Source organism: Leucopleurus acutus, assembly GCF_964270905.1.
Source record: "Leucopleurus acutus genome assembly, chromosome: 5".
In the NCBI taxonomy this organism is placed as follows: domain Eukaryota; kingdom Metazoa; phylum Chordata; class Mammalia; order Artiodactyla; family Delphinidae; genus Leucopleurus; species Leucopleurus acutus.
The window spans coordinates 69,911,775-69,935,863 of NC_139147.1; the positions used below are offsets into that span (position 1 = coordinate 69,911,775).

A 24,089-nucleotide genomic window follows, 5' to 3' on the forward strand; every position below is an offset into this window, starting at 1 on the left:
TAAATCCCTACCATTAGTATCTCTTACACAGATTTTTGAATATTCTAACTTTTCTATAATTACTGGGTATTTTCTCATAATGGGAAAGAAATTCTGTAATTTAAGAAAAAGGCACATTGGTTTCAGACAATAAGGTAGAGAGAATTATTTATGGAAGACCCTGGCCACTTACTGACTCAATAAGTGTCAGAGAAGGAGAAGAGGTAACTCCTTTCCTTTGGGATATAGGATTTGTGGAGAAACAAAAGGCTCAGCTTTCCCCCTTGCTGAGTCTAATCCTTTGTGTCAACAAGAAGAAATGGAAGGAGTGTCTCTCCTCACCTGGGGAGTTTCCTGTGTAACCGGGAGGCCCAGTACGCTGCCTTATGCTTGAGACATTCGCACAATCACAGGAGCTGTGGTCTCTTCAGAAGTCTGTGACATTTTCATCACTGGCTGAGATTTGAGAATGAAGCCTGAAACAGGGTTTTGTTTCCTTTTGTAGCCTAAATCCTCCCATTGTGGCCTTACCTCCAGTAGCTATAAGCGATTGGTAGGTGGTGGTGCACGACTGTGGGGCATGCAACATGCACAGGGCTTTAAGCTAGTACAGTCTGGGTAATAGGAAATTAAGCCAAACAACCTAAGGAAATGCTACACCAGTATTTATATAAACATGTGAATTAACCAAAGTCCATTTTGAGTTAGAAAATAAATACACAGGTTAAATAAATGAAGGATAGAAGGAAAGCCCTCTAACTACCAAAACATAGACTTTCTTCCAAATTGAGGTGTTATAACAGTTTTGATCTTTGTTTTTTTTTTTTCTTTCAATTCTTAGGAGTTATAAAGTCCCAAGTGTTTAAATAAACTTTGCTACTTAATAAGTTATGTAGCAACGTCTTGATTCACTTAGCCCGATTAGTTTCTGGTTTTCAAGGTGGTCACTGTCACTTCATCTGGCCTTGATTTCAAGAGTAGTCTCCCCTGTCTTAACTTCCTGAAATGTGCCTTCTTATACCCTGACTCTTATAATGGAAGTACGTGAGACAACGGGACCACATCCGCTGTCTAATCAGTCCCACCCTTGTGGCCATCTGAGAGTAATCAGTGTGGCTCGGCAACCTGAGTTTTTCAAAGTTGACATACAATTTGAACTACAAGTAATACATCTTAAATACAATGATGTTATCAATACCTTGTGTACCATCTCTAATCAATTGGTAGAATTGGCCTAGACCCCTTTATTGAAAAAGATTCTTTGGCTCAGGTTGGGTTCAGTGGTAAAGCACAGCAGTGGCTGCCATTGACGTGGGCCCGGGGAAGGACAGCGTTCATGCCAAGGACTTTCCATCGCAGATCTAAGGGCAACAGCATCCCTGACTCTAGAGAGCTTGTATTCAAATGGAGAAAATATGATTCAACCCAGGAGCAAGAGGGAGAGACAAGAATTAAAAGAAAATCAAACATAATAGTGAATACCGAAACTGTAAACGTCCCAACAAGTGCAATTGACTACAGGGAAAGTTGAGTTACTTGCTAAGTGCTGGGAGAAGGCAGATGACCTTGGTCAGATGGGGTTAATCTCGAAAGGTTTTCTGAGGCAGTACATTTTGAGTTAGATTGCAAGGCAGCCAGGAGACCTGGTGTGAAGTTGGAAGGTTGGTCCAGATAAAGAGGAATGCAGGTTTCCAGATGCTTTTTGACTGTGTACTCCAAAGTCTCAGTGGCCCAGAGTGACCGTGCCTGACCTCTGACCTCCCCACAGTGAGGACGTGTGCAAACGTGGCTTCACCGTCATCATCGACATGCGAGGCTCCAAGTGGGACCTCATCAAGCCCCTCCTCAAGACGCTGCAGGAAGCCTTTCCAGCCGAGATCCATGTGGCCCTCATCATCAAACCCGACAACTTCTGGCAGAAACAGAAGACCAACTTTGGCAGCTCCAAATTCATCTTCGAGGTGAGGCCGACCTCTCTCTTAGCTCCCGTTTTCCTTCCCCTTCTGCCACCCACCCATTTCTCACCTGCACTTCTCCACCTTCCTACCGTCCCCAACATGTCAGGGGCTGATAATTCAGGATTTCTTGGCCACTGTGGCCTTGCCAGTGAGAGTCTCAGAAGGAACAAGAGGCTCCTGCGATTGTCCCAAGGGCACAGAGTCATTAGGCAGTCCTGTTACTACTGATGAGTATAAATCAGAGCAATTGTTTCTGGGGGACAACTTAGTAATTTGGGTCAAATGCCTTAAAAAGAGTTTATATCCACTGATCTCTCAATTCTCCTTCTAGGAAAATATTTTTAATATAAAAATTAAAATAGAAAGGTGAAGAACTAACGATAACTATAAACAAAAAATGTCTACAAGGATATTCATCACAGTGTTTTTTGCAATAATATACACATATGTATACACAAATATTTACATGTATGCATGTCTATACATGCACATATGTATAGTTCGTATCCTAAATATCCATTAATTTTGGCAGCATTAATACACAAATATTATGAAGCCATTAAAAATCATATTTAGAACAATAGTGTCATTGAAAAATGCACATGATATATTGTTTTTAAAAAGACAAGTTATAGGGCTTCCCTGGTGGCGCAGTGGTTAAGAATCCACCTGCCAATGCTGGGGACACGGGTTCGAGCCCTGGTCCGGGAAGATCTCACATGCCACAGAGCAGCTAAGCCCGTGTGCCACAAATACTGAACCCACGTGCCACAACTACTGAAGCCCGCGTGCCTAGAGCCCGTGCTGCACAACAAGAGAAGCCACTGCAGTGAGAAGGCTGCACACCTCAACGAAGAGCAGCCCCCGCTCGCCGCAACTAGAGAAAGCCCATGCGCAGCAACGAAGACCCAACACAGCCAAAAATAAATAAATAAAATAAACAATTTTTTTTTAATTTAGGAAAAAAAAGACTTTATAAAACAGTATGGGCAATATAATCTGAAGTTGGTTTTTAAGAGTATAGTATATGGAGAGGAAGACTGAGAGATACATGAAAATGGTTAACAGTGCTTTATTTGAGGTGGCTGGATTATGTTTTTCTACTTTCTTTTGACAATTTTGTATTACTTTTATACTCAGCGAAAAGATGTTTTTTAACTTGATTTTTCTAGAGGCCATATGTGTCCCCTGAGAATTTTTAATGACAACACATTAAATCAATGATTTAGGAACCTTTGTTCCAGCCAAATCCGAGCTGTTCTCCTTTCTCGGAACTCTGGCCCCCATCTGCAAGAGGACGAACCCTGTGTACGTGTGTGTTGGAAAGGCAGACCTGCTCTTAATCTAGCAGCAACTTCTCATTCCAGACGTTTGTCCCCAGGGGCCGGGAGCGCCTTGGTGTGGGGTGGTGGCCCCAACAGGTTGTGATTTGAGCACAGCAACCTGACCACCTGAGAGGCAGTTCTCTGTGTAAATAACACGAGAAATTTGACTTGGTGTAAGAACAGTTAACTCTCGTGCTCCCCCAGAACCCCTTTCCAATGCTAGGAGTCCTGTAGGGAAATAAATGCTTTGTGTATTTTTGGTTTGTTTGTACAGAAGCGGTGACAACAGGCCTATAAATTTATTAGCTGAAGCGACTGGAAACAATCTTTCCAAGTCTTGAAACTTTTGCTTCAGCCTAGCTGCCCAGTATTTCCCATCTCCCTGCACCTCCTTCACCCCAAATTGAGCACGCTTGTCTTTGCCTCCTAAACAAGAAGAGCAGGAGACGGAGGTGGGGGCTTCCAACTCGGAAGAATATTTATGACGTAGTGTTTTATAAAGAGCAGATGCAGTACTTAGTGCAGACCGAGATGGTAGGTGCTACAGAGATGAGAGTCCAGGCTTGTTCAATGGGAGATACTTAATGAATAGTTAGTGAATAATCACGGGAGACTTCCTGGAAGAGGTAAACTTTGAGCCAAATTCAAAGGGGAAAGGGCTGTAACACAGGGCTTTTCAGGGTTTAATGCGCAGATTCTCCTGGGGATCTTGTTAAATACAGATCCTGACCCAGAAGGTCTAGGTGGGGCCTGAGATCCTGCATTTCTAACAGGCTCCCAGGTGGTGCCCGTGTTGCTGGTTTGAGGGCTGCATTTTGAGTTGCAGGGATCTAGATCAGCAGAGGCTTGTGCCACTGGTCGCACATTAGGAGCTTTTAAATTACCCCTGCCCAAGCTCCAGTCCAGGCTAACTAAATCAGAGTTTCTAGGGGTGGGGCTTGAGCTCAGTGTTGTTTTAAACTCCCCAAGGGACTCTGATGAGTTTGAGAACCCCTGTTTCTGACACAGGCAGCTCCTTCCTGTGCCTTTGGAAGGAGATAGAAGGAAAAGGGAGAAGAGGAGGCGATGCCCGGAGAGCAGCAAGACAGAGGGAGACGAACTGCTTTTAAGGGTTCCAGTAAGGATGCAGCCCTCAGATCGTCCTGATGAGCGCTCACAGGGGCTGAGCACATGCTCCATGCTGGTGCCCTCGGCGCTTTACACACCGTCAGGTTTAATTCCAGCACAGCCCTAGGAGAAAAGCATTATTCTCTCCATTATACAGAGGACGAAACAACGGCTCTGCGAACTTAGTTTGCCCGGTTCACACAATTAGTAAGTGTAGGGCTGGACCCCGAATCCAGATATTTCTCTAGTAGCCTCTCCTTCTCCAGCAGAGAGAATCGAGAAATCCTGTAGGAAAGAAACAATCTTTCTTGGTACGTCGGGGTGGTTGCCTGTGCCGTCATTTGCTGCTCTGTGTCCTGGAGACAAACGTTCTCCACTCTGCTCTCCAAGAGTCTGTGGGGCTCAGAGAAAGCCGAGGGCCCAGGCTCCCTGTCCCCCGAGCCCTGTTTGTTCACTGCATCAGAGAAGGGCACCTGCTTGTGGGAAGAGGCAGGAAGATCGCCTCTGAGACCCTTGCAGCCCAAGACTGACCCACACTGCTTAATCCAACCATGAGGATATCCTAGGTTTTAAAGCTATTGAGAACTAGACCCCCTAAAATTAGATTCAGTCTGTTCTTGCAGCTTCTGATTCTAGCATCCTGAGCCGTGTTGTGGCAGACCTGGGGATGGGAAGGAGGAAGATGAGAGCAGTAGGAACATAAAGGCAGTCTTCCCTTCAATGGCAAATGGCGAGCAGGCGGAGAGGCTCTTTGAACCAGTAAGCCGGTCTTTTGAAACTGCCGATCTTAGCTGACCAGGGGGCTGCCTGCTCTCCCATTTGCCCTTTCCCAGGCAGGCTGTAGTCATTATTATATGGACTTATCTTGGCCTTTCCCCTTGACTTTCTCTCTTCTGCCTACGGCTGCCCTGGGGTCTTCCCCTGACTTGCCCCAGCATCACTGAGTCTCCCTCTCTGTGTCTGCCCATCCCAGACGAGCATGGTGTCCGTGGAGGGCCTCACGAAGCTGGTGGACCCCTCCCAGCTGACAGAGGAGTTTGACGGCTCCCTGGACTATAACCACGAGGAGTGGATCGAGCTGCGGCTCTCCCTGGAGGAGTTCTTCAACAGTGCCGTGCATCTGCTGTCGCGCCTCGAGGACCTGCAGGAGATGCTGGCCCGCAAGGAGTTCCCCGTGGACGTGGAGGGCTCGCGGCGGCTCATCGACGAGCACACACAGCTCAAGAAGAAGGTGCTCAAGGCCCCTGTGGAGGAGCTGGACCGGGAGGGGCAGCGGCTGCTGCAGTGCATCCGCTGCAGCGACGGCTTCTCAGGGCGCAACTGCATCCCGGGCAGCGCCGACTTCCAGAGCCTGGTGCCCAAGATCACCAGCCTCCTGGACAAGCTGCACTCCACCCGGCAGCACCTGCACCAGATGTGGCACGTGCGCAAGCTCAAACTGGACCAGTGCTTCCAGCTGCGGCTCTTCGAGCAGGATGCTGAAAAGGTAGGAGGATGCTGGCCAAACCTGAGCAGGGCTGGGGTGGGGGGCATACGTAGCTTTCTAGGGAGAATGACGGAGACTGCTAGTCCAACCTTTTAAAGCTCCTCTTGTGGAGTGTTTATTATGTGCCAGGGATTGTTCTGTGCACCTTGTGTACATTAACCTATTTTAATCTGGCAAGAGTCCTGTGAAGTAGGTGTATTATCATCATCCCATTTTACAGATGAAGAAACTGAGAGGCTAAATAACTCGGCCAAACTAGGAGGTGCAGCATGGCTGCAGAGTCCACGCTTTTGCACTATTGGACACTGCCCCTCTCAGGGCGTGCCGTGCGTAGTTCAAGCCGGCTGAGCAACAGGAGTGACGATGCTGTTACCAGCCGCAACAACATGACTTAGCGGTTACTGCCCTGCAGTGTATTTGACTATTGACAAAGCACTTTCGCATACAGTCTTATTTAGTCTACGCAGCCCTTTGGTCCTTTGAGGTGGCTGGTGGTGGGTGTTATTTGATCTCAGGGCCACAATGGCAGACTTGACACAGGAATCCAGCTGTCTTCCATTTGAAGTCCAGGGCTCTCTTCCTGCCATACCACTTCTTTCTGGAGGTTTTCCCTCAGCTGCTGCACACTTTGTCGAGCAAGACATTTTTCCAGCAGTGAATTTTCAAAGCTTTCCCCTTATCAGGGAGATATGAGAAAGTGAAAAAGGAAAATACCATACAGTGCCTCTTTGCTGAGAATGCAAATGTATCTCCTCTAGAAGCTCTCCAAGCTAAAGAAGAGAGTTTACTGTTACATGCACTTTAAGAAGAGTGAAAGGGGCTCTCCTACCAGTTTTCTGAGAATAACACATTTAAATGCACAATACCACTCGTAGGAATACCATGACTCTCAGTAACCTGTGAGTTTTACAGACAGCGTCTGATATAATGGTTTTGTGTCTTTTATGAGCCCATATTGAAAATGTCTCTAGGTAGTTTAAGTGATGAAATCGGGATATAAAATGATATAATTATGATCCCAGTTTATGTAAGTGTGCTAGCATAAGTATAGCTGGAAGAAAATTCTCCACAATATTAATAGTTTTGATTTCTAGGGGCAAGGCTTATGCTTGATTTTAATCTCTCTGCATAAATTTTCTGTGCTTTCCAGTCTTTTATCATTTATAATCACATGAAAATCAATAGGTATAATTTTAAAAGAGTGCATGGCCCCTTTCTACAACAGAACTTTTGAACATCATTTAAGCCAGAGTTTGGAAGAGACATGCATGTAAAGGAGTTTTTGCACAACTTTAGGAGCTGCAAGGTTTCCTCTGGGCTTCCTGAGGGCTCTTTGCCCCGTGGCCGGGCAGCCTGGGTCTGACCCTGGCCTGGCCTGGATTTGGGGTTGCGGGCACTTGGACTACAGAATCCCCATCTCATATCCAAGTTAGGAGAGATACCAGGTCAGGAGCCAGCTGCTCTGCAGACCCAGAGGCAGGTGCTTTGGCTCCTGTGACCAATGTTGGAAGGGTTTGGAACATTTCTTTTTCACTTGAGGTCTCTTCTGCTCTGTGGCGGGAGATCTGCTTTGCATGCTGGCCTGAGCCGGGACAGAAGAGGAGGTAGGGGACTTAGGTCTGCCTAGATGTGTCTGAGTTTGAGGCGCTTCACTGCATCCTTCAAGTTCAGGAAATGGGAAGCCAACGTAGGGCACAGACAGTGCCCATCTCCAAAACAAAACAAAGCAAAACAACATAACATACCTTAGCCCCAGAAGCCCCAAGGTAGGGAAGGCTGACCTAGAGTCAGTCAAGTGCCAGCCAGCCAAGCAGTAGTTGTTGCCACACATATATCCTCTCAATTCATGCTCGTGAGAATTGTATGGTATATTATTATTCCTAATTCACAGTGGAGGAAATGGAAACTCAGAGAGATGAAACGACTTGCCCAAGATCACACTGCCAGTTGGACAGAGCCAGTATTTTGTCTGTCTCCAAAGCCCACCCAAGCTCTTATCCAATAACCCTACTATGCCACCACTCCTAGGGTCTGCCTCACGCTACCACTGAATGCTGCTGGTTAGCCCCTGAGTCCCCTGGCCCATGATGACTCTAGGGAAAATCTCAGATCCCATCTTCTAACGCTCATACGACAGCAGGGACCCTTAACCCTTCTGTGCTCTGGACCCCTTTGGTCTGGTGAAGCCTATGGACCCCTTCTCAGAATAATATTTGTAAATGTACAAAATAACATACAGGCTTGGAAAATAATTTTTGAAGTACAGTTATTAAAATTTTTAAGTATAGCAACATATGTACTTCTTTAGGAACATGTTAAACAACAAGATGGACTTGAAGTCTTATAACGACCATAATTTTGAAGTAGTGATGACCGTAACTGACATTTCAGGACAAACAGCCCTGATATGATATGAGAATGTGTGTGTTTCTATTGATGTCAGAGGCCCAAGTATTGGTAACATTAATGAAGTTTGTTGCCTCTGTTCATAATTGAAGAGGATGCTCTATTTTAGTTAGAGGTGAGTAAAAATAAAGGCGTATTTTTTCCCTGTTCGAATCCATGATCCCTGAATTCTGCGCATGGACTGTAAGTTAGGATCTGTGCTCATACCTTAAAAAGACGTGTACGTGCATGCGTGTTTGTGCACGTGTGTGTGTGTGTGCGTGCGCATGTGTAGAGGGGGAGGGGTGGGGGAGAGAATATCTAAAACAAAACAGAGGGAGTAAAAGGCCGATGGGAAGAGGGCAGCCCAGGAATATTTCGGTATTGAGTCAGTGGCGAAAATGCTGCTCAGGCTTGACCCGGCTGCCACAGAAATGTGCTGGGTGAGGGGCAGGGGAGGAAAACAGTCCTTTTAAATTGCTTCAAGATTAATTTAAAATATCTGTGCAGAGCTAAGTGCCTCAGCCCTTGACTTATTTGGTGTTTTGGAAAGGGGGTGAGGAGGGTGGTGGCTTGGGTAAGAGTTGTGTGTGCATATCCTCATCTAAACAAGGGCCTGAGGAAATAGTTCCTGCATGAGCCACGTCTTAGCCTCCTCTCTGGTGGGAGGCTTGTCGGAGGCCTTTAGTTCCAGATCTGGGAAGCTCTTGGCAATTGGAGGAGTCTGATGATCACCCAGCTTCTATTTTTGTAAAGGGGTGGGCACAGCGTCTCCCCTCTGGCCCTGTGGGTGACAGCTTCTTTCCCAGGCCTTAAATAATGGTCAGTGCTCCCCATTTACCAGCTGGCCTTGGGAAGTGAAACAACCCCTCCCCACCTTCCCCTGACCTCCGCAATGACCCTATGCATGCATCCCTCATCTTGGGGGTGGCGGGGAAGGAGCCTTTCTCTCTCCCAATTAAACATTTAGGGCGGAGGGACGCTGTTTTGCAGCTAATTCATAAAGCAGGCCACCCATTCATTTAATAAACTTCTGCTGAGCAGCTGTCATGAGCCCAAAACAAGGCACTTGGATAAAGATGAGTGAGCCAGAGTTTCTGTCTTGGAGCAGCAAGTTGTCATCAAGTCCTACTTATTATTACTTATGTCTGCTGTGTGCACCTCGCTGTCCTAGGCACAGCCTCTGTGCTTAGGGAGTTTTCAGAGAAGGGGAATATTGCAGCTCAGGAATGACAGGAAAGCCTTAATGAGCGATTTGTGGGAGGGCTGGGTAATTCAGAGGTGATTCAAGTAACGTGCAATGCACTTTGTTGGAAGATGTGCACCGCTGCCTGGGCCCTGGGCCCTGGGCCCTGTGCCCTCTGGTCTGTAACTAATGGGCCTGTCCTCCACTGTGTTCACAGAACACAGGCCAGTCCCTCCTCATTAGGCAGGCGCAGATTATGGCTCTCTTTGCAGCTCCATTTCACAGCCAGTTGCCCCCAATGCTGCAGTGGACCCTGTGTGATGAAGGTGTCTGCCCTGCAGTCACATCCCATTACAGGAGAGAAGGGAGGCCTCTTTCCCATTAGGGGGCAGTTTGTGGTGTTAAGCATCATTAAGTAGACTCGTTGTAGATGTCCCCTTGGAAAAGGAAAGGATGGGTGCTGCTCAGTGGAGGGTCTTCCCTAGCTTCCTCCGCCTTCCTGGGTGCCTGGGGCACATCTTAGGATGGTAGAACTGGAAGAGACCTTGAGATGTAAAAGTTTACCTCCCATGCACTGTAGGAAACCCAGCCTTGTCATCCTGATGCCGGCCGTTGTGACCTCCTGCTGCCCATCTATGTGCCAATGCCAATCATAAGTATCAGAAGGTACCAAAGCTGCCGCACCACCCGCCTTCTAACTGGGGGAGGCCCACAGTCTTCCAGTCTTTGTAGGGAAGGAGAAGTGCTTAGAAGGGCTCTGGGGCATAACTAGACTTAACTGATGGAGGAACATTTGTCTACTTCGCTTCTGAATAAAGGAGGCTGTACTGGTGTTTACCTGGGAGTCCCTCTAATCTTGCCCAAAGCCCTTCTGGAAAGAGAGAGTATAGTCCCACTTCCTGTAAGAGAAGCCCCTGTGAAAGAATGAACACAGCTGTCCAGTGGGTCTCCAGTATTGGAATTATGCTTATCATCAGTTTATACAGCATGTTGTGCTTGTTTCATGTGGGACACATCCAAGGCAAGATCTTTAGCACCACACTTGGGAGGATAGCTAGGTGCCCACCTCCTCCGTGACCAAGGTACCTGCCCAGATGAGAACCTCTCATTGGCTTAGAGGGCCCTGGCCTTGATGGCTGTCCTCACCACGCCACCTGTGGGAAAGCTCCCTTTGGAGAACCTAATTTTATTTTAATTTTATTTTTTAAATTTTGTTTTATTATTTTTTTATACCACAGGTTCTTATTAGTTATCCGTTTTATACATATTAGTGCATATCTGTCAATCCCAATCTCCCAGTTCATCCCACCACCACCACCACCACCACCCCTGTCCCCCCGTCCCCCGCTTTCCCCCCTTAGTGTCCATACGTTTGTGGAGAACCTAATTTTAAATGTCTTCCTGCATATTCATCCTTGCATGGTGAAAGTCTGTTCACACCCACAGGTGCCGTGTCCGTGCTGAAATGGAGCTGTGTGAATGGGGGTTCGGATGTGTCCTGGGGTGCCGCTTACCACTTGGGAGACTGCAGTCACATCTTCAACCTCTGACCCCCAATTATGTTCCCAACAAAACAAAGAGGAAGAGTTTGGGCTAGCTCGGTGTCTTTCGACCTTTTCCTGATTGCACAGGGCACTGTTCTCACGTCAGTCCTCTCTGTCTGTGAAAACGTGTCTCAGTGGGGGAGGTGGGGTGGCAGCGTGTGCGTGTGGTCATGGTGGTGGGGGCTTGGTGGTGGTCGAGAATAGGCTTGTAAGGGGGTGTATCAGAATCCCCAGAGGAGTTCGGTAAAGACCCCCATCCCCCCAAGCCAAATGTGCCTGCCTCTCCCTCTCCTTGGAGACTTGCCACACTCCATGGTGTCTCAGCCCCTTTACAGCTGAACAGTTCTAGAGGAATTTTCGCCTTTTTTGCTATTCATTCTCCCCTGTATATCTACAGTTGGCTCTTCTCTCTTCAGGGTTGTCGCCTTGGGGGATGATGGAAAATAAGAAACTTTTCTCAGCAAATAGAACCGTAATCTGTTGAGTTCTTTTCCTGCTTAAAAAAAAAAAAGCCCAAGCTGCTGCCCAGGGTTGTTAGGAGAATTAGACGGGATGATGTGGGTGGAGGTGCTGGCCCCCTGCCTGGCCCAGCATCGCTGCTCCCTAGACCTTGGCTTCCCCTCCTTCTCCCTGTGCTGTTTCAGTCCTGATTTACTCCTCAGTCATCTGGCACCCCCCGCTGAGACCTCGCAGAGCGTGATCCGTGCTACCTTCCAAATGAGCTTGCTCCAAATAATTTTCAGTGATCCCTAATGGAATAAAGTTAAGAATCGAGTTTTGACAGAAGTTGGCAGTTACGATGTCGGTTCATGGGGTCTCCCGAGATCACTAGATGGTGTGGTGCCCCTGGGTGAGGCAAGACAGGAGCACGCAGGTCAAACTGGGATCATATCTGATGGGTCAGGGTTGGGAGAGCCGCCACATGGAAAGTTCTCTGGAAAAACGGTGTCTGTCCTTGAAGCAGCCACAGAGGAAAGCAGTTCTCCCCAGGGGGATGTGATCACCTGCTACGTCTGAGACACTTGTCACCTCCTGCTGTGCGTTATGGCAAAGAACATATTTGTCTTATTCTCTTACCAGCTTGAGGCCAGAAGCACTCCTACAGTCCATCCAAGAAATATGTCTGTGCATTTCGATATCCTTGGAGGTCTGTGCGAACAAAAGAATGTTACTTTCATGTTAGTCACCCTGAGAAAATATGAATATGGGGCCCACGGGGTGAAGAGCATCATGGTAGGCAGCCGGGCCCTGCACTGTTACGTGCTTATTGTGTTTGCTGTGTGTGTCCTGTTAACCGTATGAGCAATTTAGGACATCGCCAGGATGCCCTGTCACTGGGCAGAGTATCCACTGCTGTTTCCTGCCCTTTCCCTCTGAGGTATAAACAGCTCTGATCACTCCCCAGGGCCCAAAGCAGGACCCTAAGTCTCCTTCTGCCTGGGCTGACAAGAAGCAGCGGGGCCGTGTGAAGGGAGTGCACTACCCTCCTCCCTGCCCCGCACTTGGCCCACTGCCTCTTCTCTCGGCCCCCTCTCCAAGCCGCACGCCCCTCGAGCCAGCGGTGTCATTTGTCAAGCTGAAGCACCATTGTAGTCGTTATAATACGAAATCGTTTTTGGAATGTCAGTGTTTAAAGCGTTCTCACACCCCTGACCTTAGAGATTTTCTGGTCTAGCCCTTCCTTTTACGTAGAAAACTCTGACCCAGAGCAGAGACCCACCCAGAGTCACCCAGTCAGTGGCTCCTCATTTGGTCTCCCGTCTACTTTGTGCAGGGCGTGAATGTGAGCATCATTTTACATGGGAAAGCTGAGACTTGGGGAGGTTGGGAGGTGTGCCTGGGATAGAGCCAGGTAGGCAGTGGCAAGGTGGGCCCTCTGCTCTGAGGCTGGGGCTCCTTCCCCTCCCCCAACGCGCGCGCGCACACACACACACACACACACACACACGCACGCACACGCACGCACACGCACGCACACGCGCGCACACACACGCACGCACACACACACACGCACGCACGCACACAGCCTTACCTTACCCCGGCCCTGCAGGAGAAAGGGTACGTATGCCAGCGACCCGGGAGGCGGCGGCCAGAGGGGCTGGGGTGGACTGGAGGCTAGTGGTCACCTGACCTGTGTCCTTACTGACGCTGTGGTAAGAGGGCAAACACTGTTTGGGCCTCTCGGGGGCGCGCTGACAAGTCTCTGTGATTCCTTTGCCTGAGCCCTCGGTGTAGGGAGGGAGGCTTCCGAGAACTACGACCTTTGGGGCAAGGTCTACTGAGTGGTTTGTAATTTCCTGCTGTTTTTGGAGAAGGGCTCCCGGTGCCCCTTGCTCCTGCGTCCCTCCTCCTACTGAGGCCTAAACCACTGCCCGCCACCCCCCTGCTGACTGGGCTCAGGGCGAGGAAGTGTGTCTGTGTCCCGCCCAACAGAGGACACAGTGTCCTGTATTATTTCCAGCCTGCCGGTCCTGGGAATCTCTACTTGCTTTTTCTCATTGCCTCCCCTTGAACATTAGAAACATTAGATTCCAAAAATAATCCAAGTCACAATGTTCTGCAGGATGCATGTGTGCGTGTTTTTTCCCGAAGCTGTTTTTCTCCTCCTTACATCCTTTCTCCCTCTCCTTCCTTCCCTCTGCTGCGTGTTGAGCCCCCGTGTCTGCTGCAGTCGCCAGGCCTGCATGAGAAGTGGGTGTGGAGAGCAGAGCGGAGCAAGGAGTGGCAGGAACGCTGGGCACGGCAGCCTTGGCTCCCTCCCAGGTCCCTTACGAGGGCCGGAAGGGGCCTGAATTGTCATTAGGTGGCTTCTACTTATGTGTGGACCCCATAGCACTGTGCACCCCACAGTGACCCTTTGGAACCGAGAACACGGACACTATGTTCACAGTACTTTCCAGAATCCAGGTTGTCACCCTGATTCTGTCTGCAGCAACTTAAGTGAGCTAGGAAAGAAGGATCCTGATCAGAGAAGTTGTATGAGGCACAGGGAGAAGTGACAGAGAAACATTCACTGATTCATTCCTTTGTCCACAGACATTAAGCGTCTGCTCTATGTCAGGTCCTCTGCTAGGTGCTGACCTGTACCCAACCCAAGCACTGGATGGGGGAATAATGTGGGCGAGTGTAAGGAAAATCAGGTTCGGCATTGATGTGATTCCCGATCCTTGTAAGAAAAAGATGGCTAAGAAATAGTAACCACTCCAGTGGTTAGAACCTGGTTGGATATCAAGGTCTTTATTTCTTGCTGGGCAGGGATTAGGGTTGGGAGTCTAGTGTGTGGGGGGAGAGAGTGGGGAGGGGGTCCAAGAAAAAACAAAACATGTCAGCTCTGCCCCAGTAGGGGAAGTGGGAGAAATGTCTTCAGCACCCTTTTTGAAGAATTGAAAGACGTTCAGGTACAATGTATAAAGTGAAAAACAAAATGCATCTCTGTTTTGGGTAGGGAAATTTTTCAAGATTTCTTCCCAGGCATTTTACTTTGAAGAACCCCCTTTCCCTCCTTCTCTTCACCTTCTGTCCTCCCTGCTGCACCTCTTCCGCTTCCTCTCCCGTCTGTGACCCTCTTCTCCGCGCCCTTGAGCTCCTCCAGCCTGTGTTACCCCAGCCTTCTATGCATCCATTCTGTCAGAACTGCTTGCTTTGCTTCCCTTTTCTGGTCCTGCTTCCTTCCTTGGCTGGTTCCCTGTGTGGCTCAGGCTTCCCACTGAGGACAGAGGGCACAGGCCAGAAGACCCAGCCAAGGCTTCTAGAAAGAGCACTGCCTCTACAATCACAGAGACTTGGGTTTGAATCCCACCATAGGCACTCGCTAGCTGATTAGCTATCTGTGGCCAGTTCACCCTCTCTGAGCAGTTTCGTTAGCTGTAAAATGTAGATTTTAATACAAGCCTTAGGATTGTCGTATGGATTATAGAAGATGTACACAAAGCATCTAGTATGCCGGGAGCTGGTAGGTGCTCAGCAGATGGTAGGTTTGTAGAGACCAGCTAGAGCTGGGCCACGTAGATAGAAGGGATCCGGAGTGGAAGAGAGGCGTGGGGAGGCCTTTGTTGCAGGGCCTGGGAGGAAGGGCGGAGAGTACAGGGTCGTCCACAGCAAGGGTACTGGAGCAGACAGTGGGCAGTATGTGGCAGCAGAGCAGGGAGGTGAGATAGGGCCCTGGTGCCTGGAGAAACTAGTAGAAGGAAAAGGAAATTAGAAGCGTGTGCTCAGGTTGGCAACATCTTAGAACACTGTTGCTGAAGACAAGCCAATTAAATAAGTGCCGGATACTGTGCTGGGAACGGGCAGTTGGAAGATGATCTGGAGTCGGGCCTTGCCACACTGGAGCAGTGGAAGGGCGGGCACTGACAGACAGCTGCTACGTGGGGAAAGTTGGCCAAAGAACCTATCACTGCTGTGGGAACCACAGAAGGGGAAAACTTCAGGCCAGGTTGGGGTGCAGGGAAGAAGATGAACAAAGGCATGGCAGCCTCAGGGGTATAGGGTGGGTTCTGGAAACATCTACTGGCTAGTATGGCTGGAGCTCAGGCTGCATGGGGAGGAGTGTAGGAGGGTGATGTCCATGCCATGTCGATTACCTGGAGTCACAGGAAGGGGTCAGAAATCTAGTCACACCTCTCCCTGAGTAACCAGGGACCAGAGGAAAGCTGGATTCTTGCCCTTTCTTGGTATAAAGAAAAAAGGATGTTGGTTTCCTCCACACAGAACAGGTGGACTGACTGATCCCACCTCAGAGTGGCACTTGTCTTATCCTAAATATTTCCCTGGGGCACCCCTTGTCACGAGGTGTCCAAGGAGGTGCAAACCAGAAGGACCTAGAATGGAGAGTGAGACTGGACTTGGGCATTCAGCCCCCACCCCAGGACATCCTCTTGTGTGCTTTGCACAGGCTCACCTTCTCGCACCTATGTTTACACCGACCTCTCTCCCATCTGCCTACTGAAACCCTACCCTAGATGGACCTAGAGACCATCATACAGAATGAAGTAAGTTAGAAAGAGAAGAACAGGGACTTCCCTGGTGGCGCAGTGGTTAAGAATCCACCTGCCAATGCAGGGGACACAGGTTCGATCCCTGGTCCGGGAAGATCCCACATGCCGTGGAGCAACTAAGTCCATGCACCACAACTACTGAGCCTGCATGCTGCAACTATTGAAGCCTGCACACCTAGAGCCCATGCTCTGCAACAACAGAAACCACCGCAATGAGAAGCCTGTGCACCACAAGGAAGAGTAGACCCTGCTCGCTGCAGCTAGAGAAAGCCTGTGCTCAGCAACGAAGACCCAGTGCAGCCAAAAAGAAAGAAAGAAAGAAAGAAAGAAAGAAGGAAGGAAAGAAGGAAAGAAAGAAGGAAACGGAAAAACAAATATTGTATGTTAACACATATATGTGGAATTTGAAAAAATTGGTGTAGACTATCTTATTTACAAAGCAGAAATAGACACAGACATAGAGAACATATGTATGGATACCAAGGGGGGCGCGCAGGATGAATTGGGAGATTGGGATTGACATATATACACTATTGATACTATGTATAAAATAGATAACTAATGAGAATCTACAGTATAAATAAATAAATAAATAAATAAATAAATAAATAAATAAATAAATAAATAGAAAGAAAAAGAAAGAAAGAAACCCTACCCTAGCTGAAGGTCCAGCTACTCTCCCCACTCTTCCCTGCTGGAGGTGGTCTTTCTGTCCTACAGGCTTCTGTCCATGCATGGTCTTTATCCATCCCCCTCAAACTGGCCCTGTTCCAACCCAATTATATTGCATATTCCTGGAGGTCAGGGCCAGCGTCTTAGATAACTGTGTTCCCCAGAGGCACATAGTTAGTGCCAAATAAAGAGTGGACCGTGGCACAGTCTGTACTCATTAGGCTGCCTGATGGAACAGAAGTTTTGTGAGTGCTCTGGGCTGGCACAAGAGCACCACCTACTGTTGAGTCGTTTCAAGAGACGTTACTCCAGTGCTCTTGCTTCAAAACTGAGGTGTTCGCAAGTTTCATCTTGCAATGGAGAGAGAGATCTGGAGGCAGGGAAACCAGTTCTGGTCCTTTTATACTAATCCAAGTGTGGGCAGATGAGGTGACAGTGGGAATGGAAAGGAGAGGGGCAAACCCTGGAGATAGTCTGAACGAAAGAAAATGGGACCAGGTGACCAACTGGACATCAAGGCGGAGAGCTAAGGGAACCACAAGGCCTTCGTGTTAGGATGGTGACCCCAGGACAGAGGTGGAACGAAAGCCCAACAACACTTTGGAAGAAGGATGAAAGACTAAATTCAAATGTTAATTTTATCTTAAGGCACAGAAAAGTCAGAGAAGTGGTGATGAAGGTTACCATAAACATTACCAAGAGTTATCTGTTTATTGTGTTTCTGCCCTACTCTTAGGGACAGTGACTCTATCTAAGCACAGGCATTTACCTCAGTCCTCTGAAGAAGATTGTTAGAGAAACTGAGGGTTTTGAAGATTGGGCTCTTCATTCCAAAGTCTTTCCTGAGCTCCTGTGGGGTATGCTCCACCAGGTGTGGTCTGGAAGCTGGAAGCACGACTGAGCAACTCCTCCTGGACGTGCCTGAGCCTGGCTCCCTCGTGGTCCCCCACCTGTCTGAGCCCCATTGTTGAAACTGCTGCAGGAAGAGGGGAGAAGGGAAAAGGGGAGTGCTGGCTCTCTTCCTCAGCTCAAGGTCAAGCCCCCCTAGCACAGACCCCTTCCAGCATAGCACCTGCCCCTCCTCTCAGAGAGGGACTCCTGAAGGGAAGGCCACCTCCTCCTTAGCCCATGTGGAATTTTTTTCCCCAGATGTGCAAGTAATTCCCACAGCTGATTTTAGGGTGCGTGGGAGGACTGGGTGAGAACATCCGACAGACACTCCATTTTTGCAGTAACAATAATAGTTACTATTTATTGAGTGTATCTTGTAGGCCAGGAACAAGCATTAGCTCCTCTAAATTAACTTGCCAAGGGCCAGAGCTCAGTTTATGCCTAAATGTAGCTCTGGGTTAAAGTTGGGCACTGTTTTCTCAGTTTGAATTAAATCAGGTTTGACCTCTTCAACTTTACATTTTGGGAAGTGAGTGAACATTCCCTCATGCTGTTCCTGAAACTATTTTATCATCATCTGCGGTTCAGATGGAGGGAATTCGGCCACGCAGAGTCAATATCCCCGGGCTGCCTGGGCTGACTCCTGGCTTGGTTGGTTCTGTTTCTCGTCTGCTTGACTCGCTGGCTCCTGGATGACCATTCCTTCCCCACAGTGGGGTAGCGTGTGTGTTGCCAGGGCTGCAGGAAATTTAGTCCATCCAAGCAAGCAGACTGGAAATCAAATGCAAAGAAAAAGAAAAAACATTATTCAAAGTCTGAATAGGCTTGGTGAGACTTTTCATTGCAACACTCAGCATGAGGAGGGCAAGCCCGAGGACAGGGGCCTTTTGAGGCCTAACAGGAGTCTGCTCGTTTTCAAGGACAGTGTGCGATTTGAGCATGAAGAGTTGCAGCCCGAGTTTCTCTAATCCAAAAGCAGCTTCTTTTTGTGACTGCCGGCTTATCCTGTCTGAATCCAGGGGAAGCGGGAAGGAGCTAGCATGTATTCAGCGTCTACCATGTGTCATGTGTCGTGCTGGGTACCTCCGTATGTTATCTCCATCTCCTCCTTTGTATTTATCTTCTTTGACCCAGACATTGAAGGGTTTTTAAGAAAAAGGAGGAGAGGGGGAAGAGAAGGGCGGAGGGAGTGGGGAGGGAAGGCAAGAACCCTCAGTTGGTAAGAAGCCTATAATGTGCTAGTTGATTTTGTTTTGTGAGATCAGGGCTGACTTGGACTCCTCTTCGCAATGAGATAAATGACTGTATCTGGGGGCCTCAGTGTAGACACCCAGTTCAGGGTTAAAGGCTAATTTGACCTTATGGCTTTCCTTCAGTGTTTCCTCACTACCACTGAATAAAGGCCCAGTTCTGCCTTTCGACCTTTGCCTCTCAACCTAGGCCGCTCCCTGCCTTTCATCATCCCTTCTCACTCCCTCTCACATCCTGCTCTAGAGCCCTTGGTACGTGCTCACATCCCACGCTGTTTTTCAAGCTGTTTCCTCTCATTCAGATGCCCTTCCCATCTACACCTTTTTCACCTGACTAAATCCTGTTGTCTTTCAAGTATTATTCAGCTGTTGTGACCTTCTGGGAGTCATCGTGCTTCTCCCCGTCTCTACCTCTAACAAGTTGAAGCAAGTCCTTATCTGCTATCAGCCCATCATATACACTTTTTTTTTTTAACATCTTTATTGGAGTATAGTTGCTTTACAACGTTTCATAGTACTTGTCACACTTAAAGTTGACAGACTGTTGAATACATTTGTCTCCCTCACTAGACTCTGACCTTGATCTTTTATCATCAGTCTCTAATCCAATGTCTGGAATACAGTGGGCGTTCAGTAAGTGAATAAAATATTGTACCGAGCATCATGGGCATGTGACTATTTATATCAGAATTCTTTTGGCTACAAGAAACAGAACACTGGACTCTGTTGCCGTGTTCCATCTTTTAATCCATTTTGTCCCTTTCCCTCCTATTTTCTTTAAGATGTTAATCATGATTCTTTTGAAAGTTTTGCCTGCAAATTATAGCCTGATCATCTCTGGATCTGTTTCTATTGACTGTTTAATTTTTTTTTATTCTTAGTCACTTTTCTCTGCTTCATGTGTTGAATGATTTACTGGTTATTATAGATGATGTACTGTACAGACTCTTGATTAGTTTGTCCTTCTCTAACTATCGTTAAGTTTTGTTCTGGGCTGCAGTTAAACTGCAGATCGTGATCCTCTTGAGCCTTGGTTTAGGCTTTGCTATGACACATCTACTTCCATCTTTTCTTTAATCCTAGGGTATAGCCCTTATTCTTAGGATATGGGTCTTACTCTTACAGTCTGGTCTTTCTGGGGTCCCAACTGAGTGTCCAGAGTGTTCACCAAAGTCTCTTTACACTGTTTGATTTAGAACGCCTAACATTTCCTCAGCACTGTGTAGCCTCTGACGTTTCTGTTCAGCTCTCCACCTCCCACAGCTGTCCTCCACTAGACCTTCTGGAGTCTCGCCTGGCCTATGCACAGCTTAGGATTTGGCCGAGGACCTGAAGGAAATTGCGGTGAAGATTTTTAGGGCTCCTTTTCTTAGCTCCCTCTCTCTTACTTCCTATCAGTGTAATTGCAACCACCTTACCAGCCCTGAAGTCTAATCCCTGGTGTTTTATACCCATTAAGACTGCTGCTCTGGGCCCAGCTCCTGTTTCTGGGCTCCACAGTTTGGAAAATACCCTCAGGGAGAAAGCCAAGGTGGATATGGGGCTTACATTGTATGTTTCCCTTCCTTCAAGGATCATTGGTCTATGTTGGTTGTTGACCAGTGCTTTTAACTAGTTTACACGTGGTAGAGTTAAGTTCGATACCAGCTACCCCATTAAGAACAGGCTGTAAGTCCACATGAACTGTTTAAATAAAAATGAAAGTGCATTAGAATTACCTGCAGGACTCCTACTGAATCAGAATCTCAAGGGTAGGGCCTAGGAAGCTATATTTTTTTAAGAAAACGCTTTAGGTAGTTCTGAATGAAGGCTAGGTTTGTGAACTATTGTGGTAGATACTTGAGCAGTGAGTTTGGAGGAAAGAGAAATCAGTATGGACTCAGTTGCTCAAAGAAGACATCTGGAGGAAGTGAGACTTCAGTTGTGTTTTGAAGGGTAGAAATAATTTGGATATGGAGTATTTCATGGAAGAAAAGATGTCAACACAAACATGGGGTGGCAATGAGCATGGCGTGGTGTATTTGCATGGAAGTGAATAGAATATGACAGGAAAGGATGCTTGGTGTAGGACAGGGGTGTAAAAGAATAGGGGGAAAGGCAGATGTGGACCAATTGAAGGTGGAGGGGAGGCACCTTGAATGCCAGAGTAAGGAGATTGGATTTTGCAATATGGATAATAGATAGCAACAATAATTTTGTGGGTTTTTTTTTTTTTTTGGACTGAGGGAATGACAGGGTGAAAGCAGTGTATTAGAGGAGTGAACCTGGTGGGGGCAGATTGCTGGGTATAAGGAAGAAAACAGACTCAGTGAGATCAGTAAGGGAGTAATTGCAGTAATCTTGGCAGGAGGGGCTGAGTGGTGAGTAATAGGAGCAGTGGAAAGTGACGCGTATATTTCAGAGTGATTTGAGGAAAGAGAACAAATGGGCGGGGGGTGGGGGGGCCGGGGTAAAGATGTGGGGTGTCAAGAGAAGGTAAGGGTTTTCATAGAACAGGCAGAATAGTTTTAGATGCTACTGGAACAGCAAGGGGATATTCGCATTGAATCCATGGGCACCATGTGACTAGGAATAATCTGCAATTTAGGTGTGCATTTGGGAGACAATTTGATAGTGGTTTAAAAGCATGGATTTTGGTGAGGCATGGACATATATACACTACCAAACGTAGGGTGGATAGCTAGTGGGAAGCAGCCGCATGGCACAGGGAGATCAGCTTGGTGCTTTGTGACCGCCTGGAGGGGTGGGATAGGGAGGGTGGGAGGGAGGGAGACGCAAGAGGGAAGAGATATGGGAACATATGTATATGTATAACTGATTCACTTTGTTATAAACCAGAAACTAACACACCATTGTAAAGCAATTATACCCCAATAAAGATGTTTAAAAAAAAAAAAGCATGGACTTTGTAGTCATATAGACTTAGATTTGAGTCTTTAATATGCACCCTGACTGTGTGACCTTGACCAAGTTATTTGATCTCTCTGAATCTGTTTCTTCAACTAGACAAAGGTGGTGATGATGTTATCTCCTATCTCCTAGGGCTGCTATGGGGCTTAAGATAACATGTGTAAATCTCACTGTGCAGAGCCAGGCACATATTTATTCTTGTCAGTTATTGGGGAAGTTAAGGTTAGAGAACACCCTGGAGCAGAGGAAATTAGGTTCAGATGGACACTAGATTCTAAATTTATCTTCATCACTTACAGGCTGTATGATCTCGGGCAATTTACTTCAGCTCTTTGTACTGAGTTTTCACTACGTTGAAAGCTGAATTAACAATACCCTTTTTCTGCATTATTATAAAGGCTAATGAGATAGTCTGTGGAGGTACTTAGCACAGGGCCTGGCGCATGAAACAGGAAATACTATCTGTGTGGTTGAAATTGTGAGCCTAGATGGATTTTCAAATGGACAGAGCTGACGAATAAAAGGCAGAGGGGCTGAGGGCTAAGGGTTGACTGTCCCTGTAAGGGTGTGAGGGACAGGAAAGAAAGCCATGAAGGGGCAGCCAGAGAAGTGGGAGGCAGGTTTAACAAATCAGTGTGGAACTGAAGGATTGGTGAGCTTTTGAAATTAGAGCGTTTCTATTGTTTTTGTTGTGCTGAGACTAGACATGGTATGTCAAGGGAGAGAGTGTGAGTGGGTGAAAGCGCTGGTTCTCCTGGGAGAATTTAGTGTTCAGCAGCGACTTGTGAAAGCAGGAGGGGATGCTCATCACGTCTGCAGCCGGATGGCCTGCCCCTGAAAATGACCTGGTGTAGAAGGCCAGAGACGGCTGAGTTTCTGAAGGGAGTGCATCAGATTCTGATGAGAGACCGAGGGAAGGGTCAAGACCTCAGAAAGGAGGCAATTATTTTTCACTGTGGGTGCAGACTTAGGAAAGCAGTAAAGGTAGAAGGTGTTACAAGGAGTTAAAGAGGAAGTGGATGGAGGGAAAACAAAAACAGCAGGGGCGGGCAGAATGCACTTCTGAAAGTTTGCTGATGATGGGAAGGGTGGACAGAATGAAGCTCTGAGCATTTTGGAAGGTGGAGCTGCAGGGTTAAGAGCATCAGTGCTGGAACTAGGCCTCCTGGGTGTGAATCTCAGCTCTGCCGCTCATTAGCTTTGTGGCTTTGGGCCTCTCCGTGCCTTAGTTTCTCAGTCTGTAAAATGGAGATGATAATATTGGGGGTTAACGTTGGGGAGATAATTAGGAGGTTATTGAGAGGAGGAAGTGAGTTCAATGTGTTAAATGCTTAGAATAGTGCCTGGCACAGAGTGAGCATTCAGCAATGTTAGTTGCTATTATTATTGTTGTCACCATTATCATTACTGCTGTTATTGAGAGAAGGTGAAAACGAGAAAGGAGAACGGAGAAATGGAAGACAAGGAGAGACTGTATACACAGAGTTTGACTCTGCAATATGGATGCCACACCTACCAAGGAGTCTTCTTAGGTTCTACTAAGCATTCAGACTGAAAGACTGCTATGGGCCACCCTTGGCGCTGATCCAGTCAGGACAGTATCAGATGGAAGCTGTGGTTTCCCAGCAGGACAGTCCTTGCACCAATCCAGCTCAGGGGCAAGGAGACAAGATCCATGGTGGGCAGCGGCAGAAGCTCCCATGGCTCAACAACCCATGCCCCACAGAAGCCAGTATCCTCTGCTGGCACAGCTTCCAGGGTTCCTGCAATGGACACACCAGTCACAAGAGTCACCCCCTTCAGCGAAGATCAAGGAACGCTGTCCCCATCAGTTATTTATAGTTTATTGATAGTCCTTCTAATCCAGATACAGTTTACCAATCGGGGGTGTTTTTACCACTGGCAGCATGACTTAGTAACATGTTGGCACATACTAGCTTTCTCTGTTTCCAGGGAAACAGAACTGGGGTGTTAACTGAAGTTCAGATTAGCATATGCAGAAGGGGAAAAGGTTCTGTTATTTCCTTACAGACAGTGGGAGCAAATAGGGACATTTGCCTGTTTTATAGAGAAACTGGGGCAGTTCTAGATGTGAGCAGCCTGTTAGGATGTTAGATCTGAGATCTGGGAATTAGGGAATTTGGGCATGGAGTGGGTAAGAAATATGCTAGGGGATTGATAGAATGTCTACAGGTCAGAGACACAGCCTGGCCGGTGAAATTGTTTGGTGCCCTGGCTGATTCCTGAGGCCACAGTGCTGGGGTCTCCAGGTAACCAGGCTGAGCCATCCTCTGAGAGCAGCTGGATTTATGGTGAAAGATAAAAATGGCTTCTCTCTTATACCATATATACAGGAATGCCAGCTGACATTCCAAAAGCCTAAAGGAAAACAGGCAGGG

The 24,089-nt window shown here is 47.6% G+C and overlaps 1 protein-coding gene across 10 annotated transcripts in view; it reads left to right on the forward strand.

The window, feature by feature from the left end:
- The window catches only part of KALRN (kalirin RhoGEF kinase), a gene marked incomplete at its 3' end in the record, with an annotated part of 643,513 nt that overhangs the window by 214,047 nt on the left and 405,377 nt on the right, over positions 1-24,089 (forward strand). For all 10 annotated transcript variants that reach the window (XM_082839566.1, XM_082839572.1, XM_082839575.1 and 7 more), the window contains exons 4-5: positions 1,748-1,940; positions 5,343-5,855. In XM_082839566.1, coding sequence (XP_082695692.1) covers positions 1,748-1,940; positions 5,343-5,855 — 706 coding nt within the window. The remainder of the gene's footprint in view (positions 1-1,747; positions 1,941-5,342; positions 5,856-24,089) is intronic.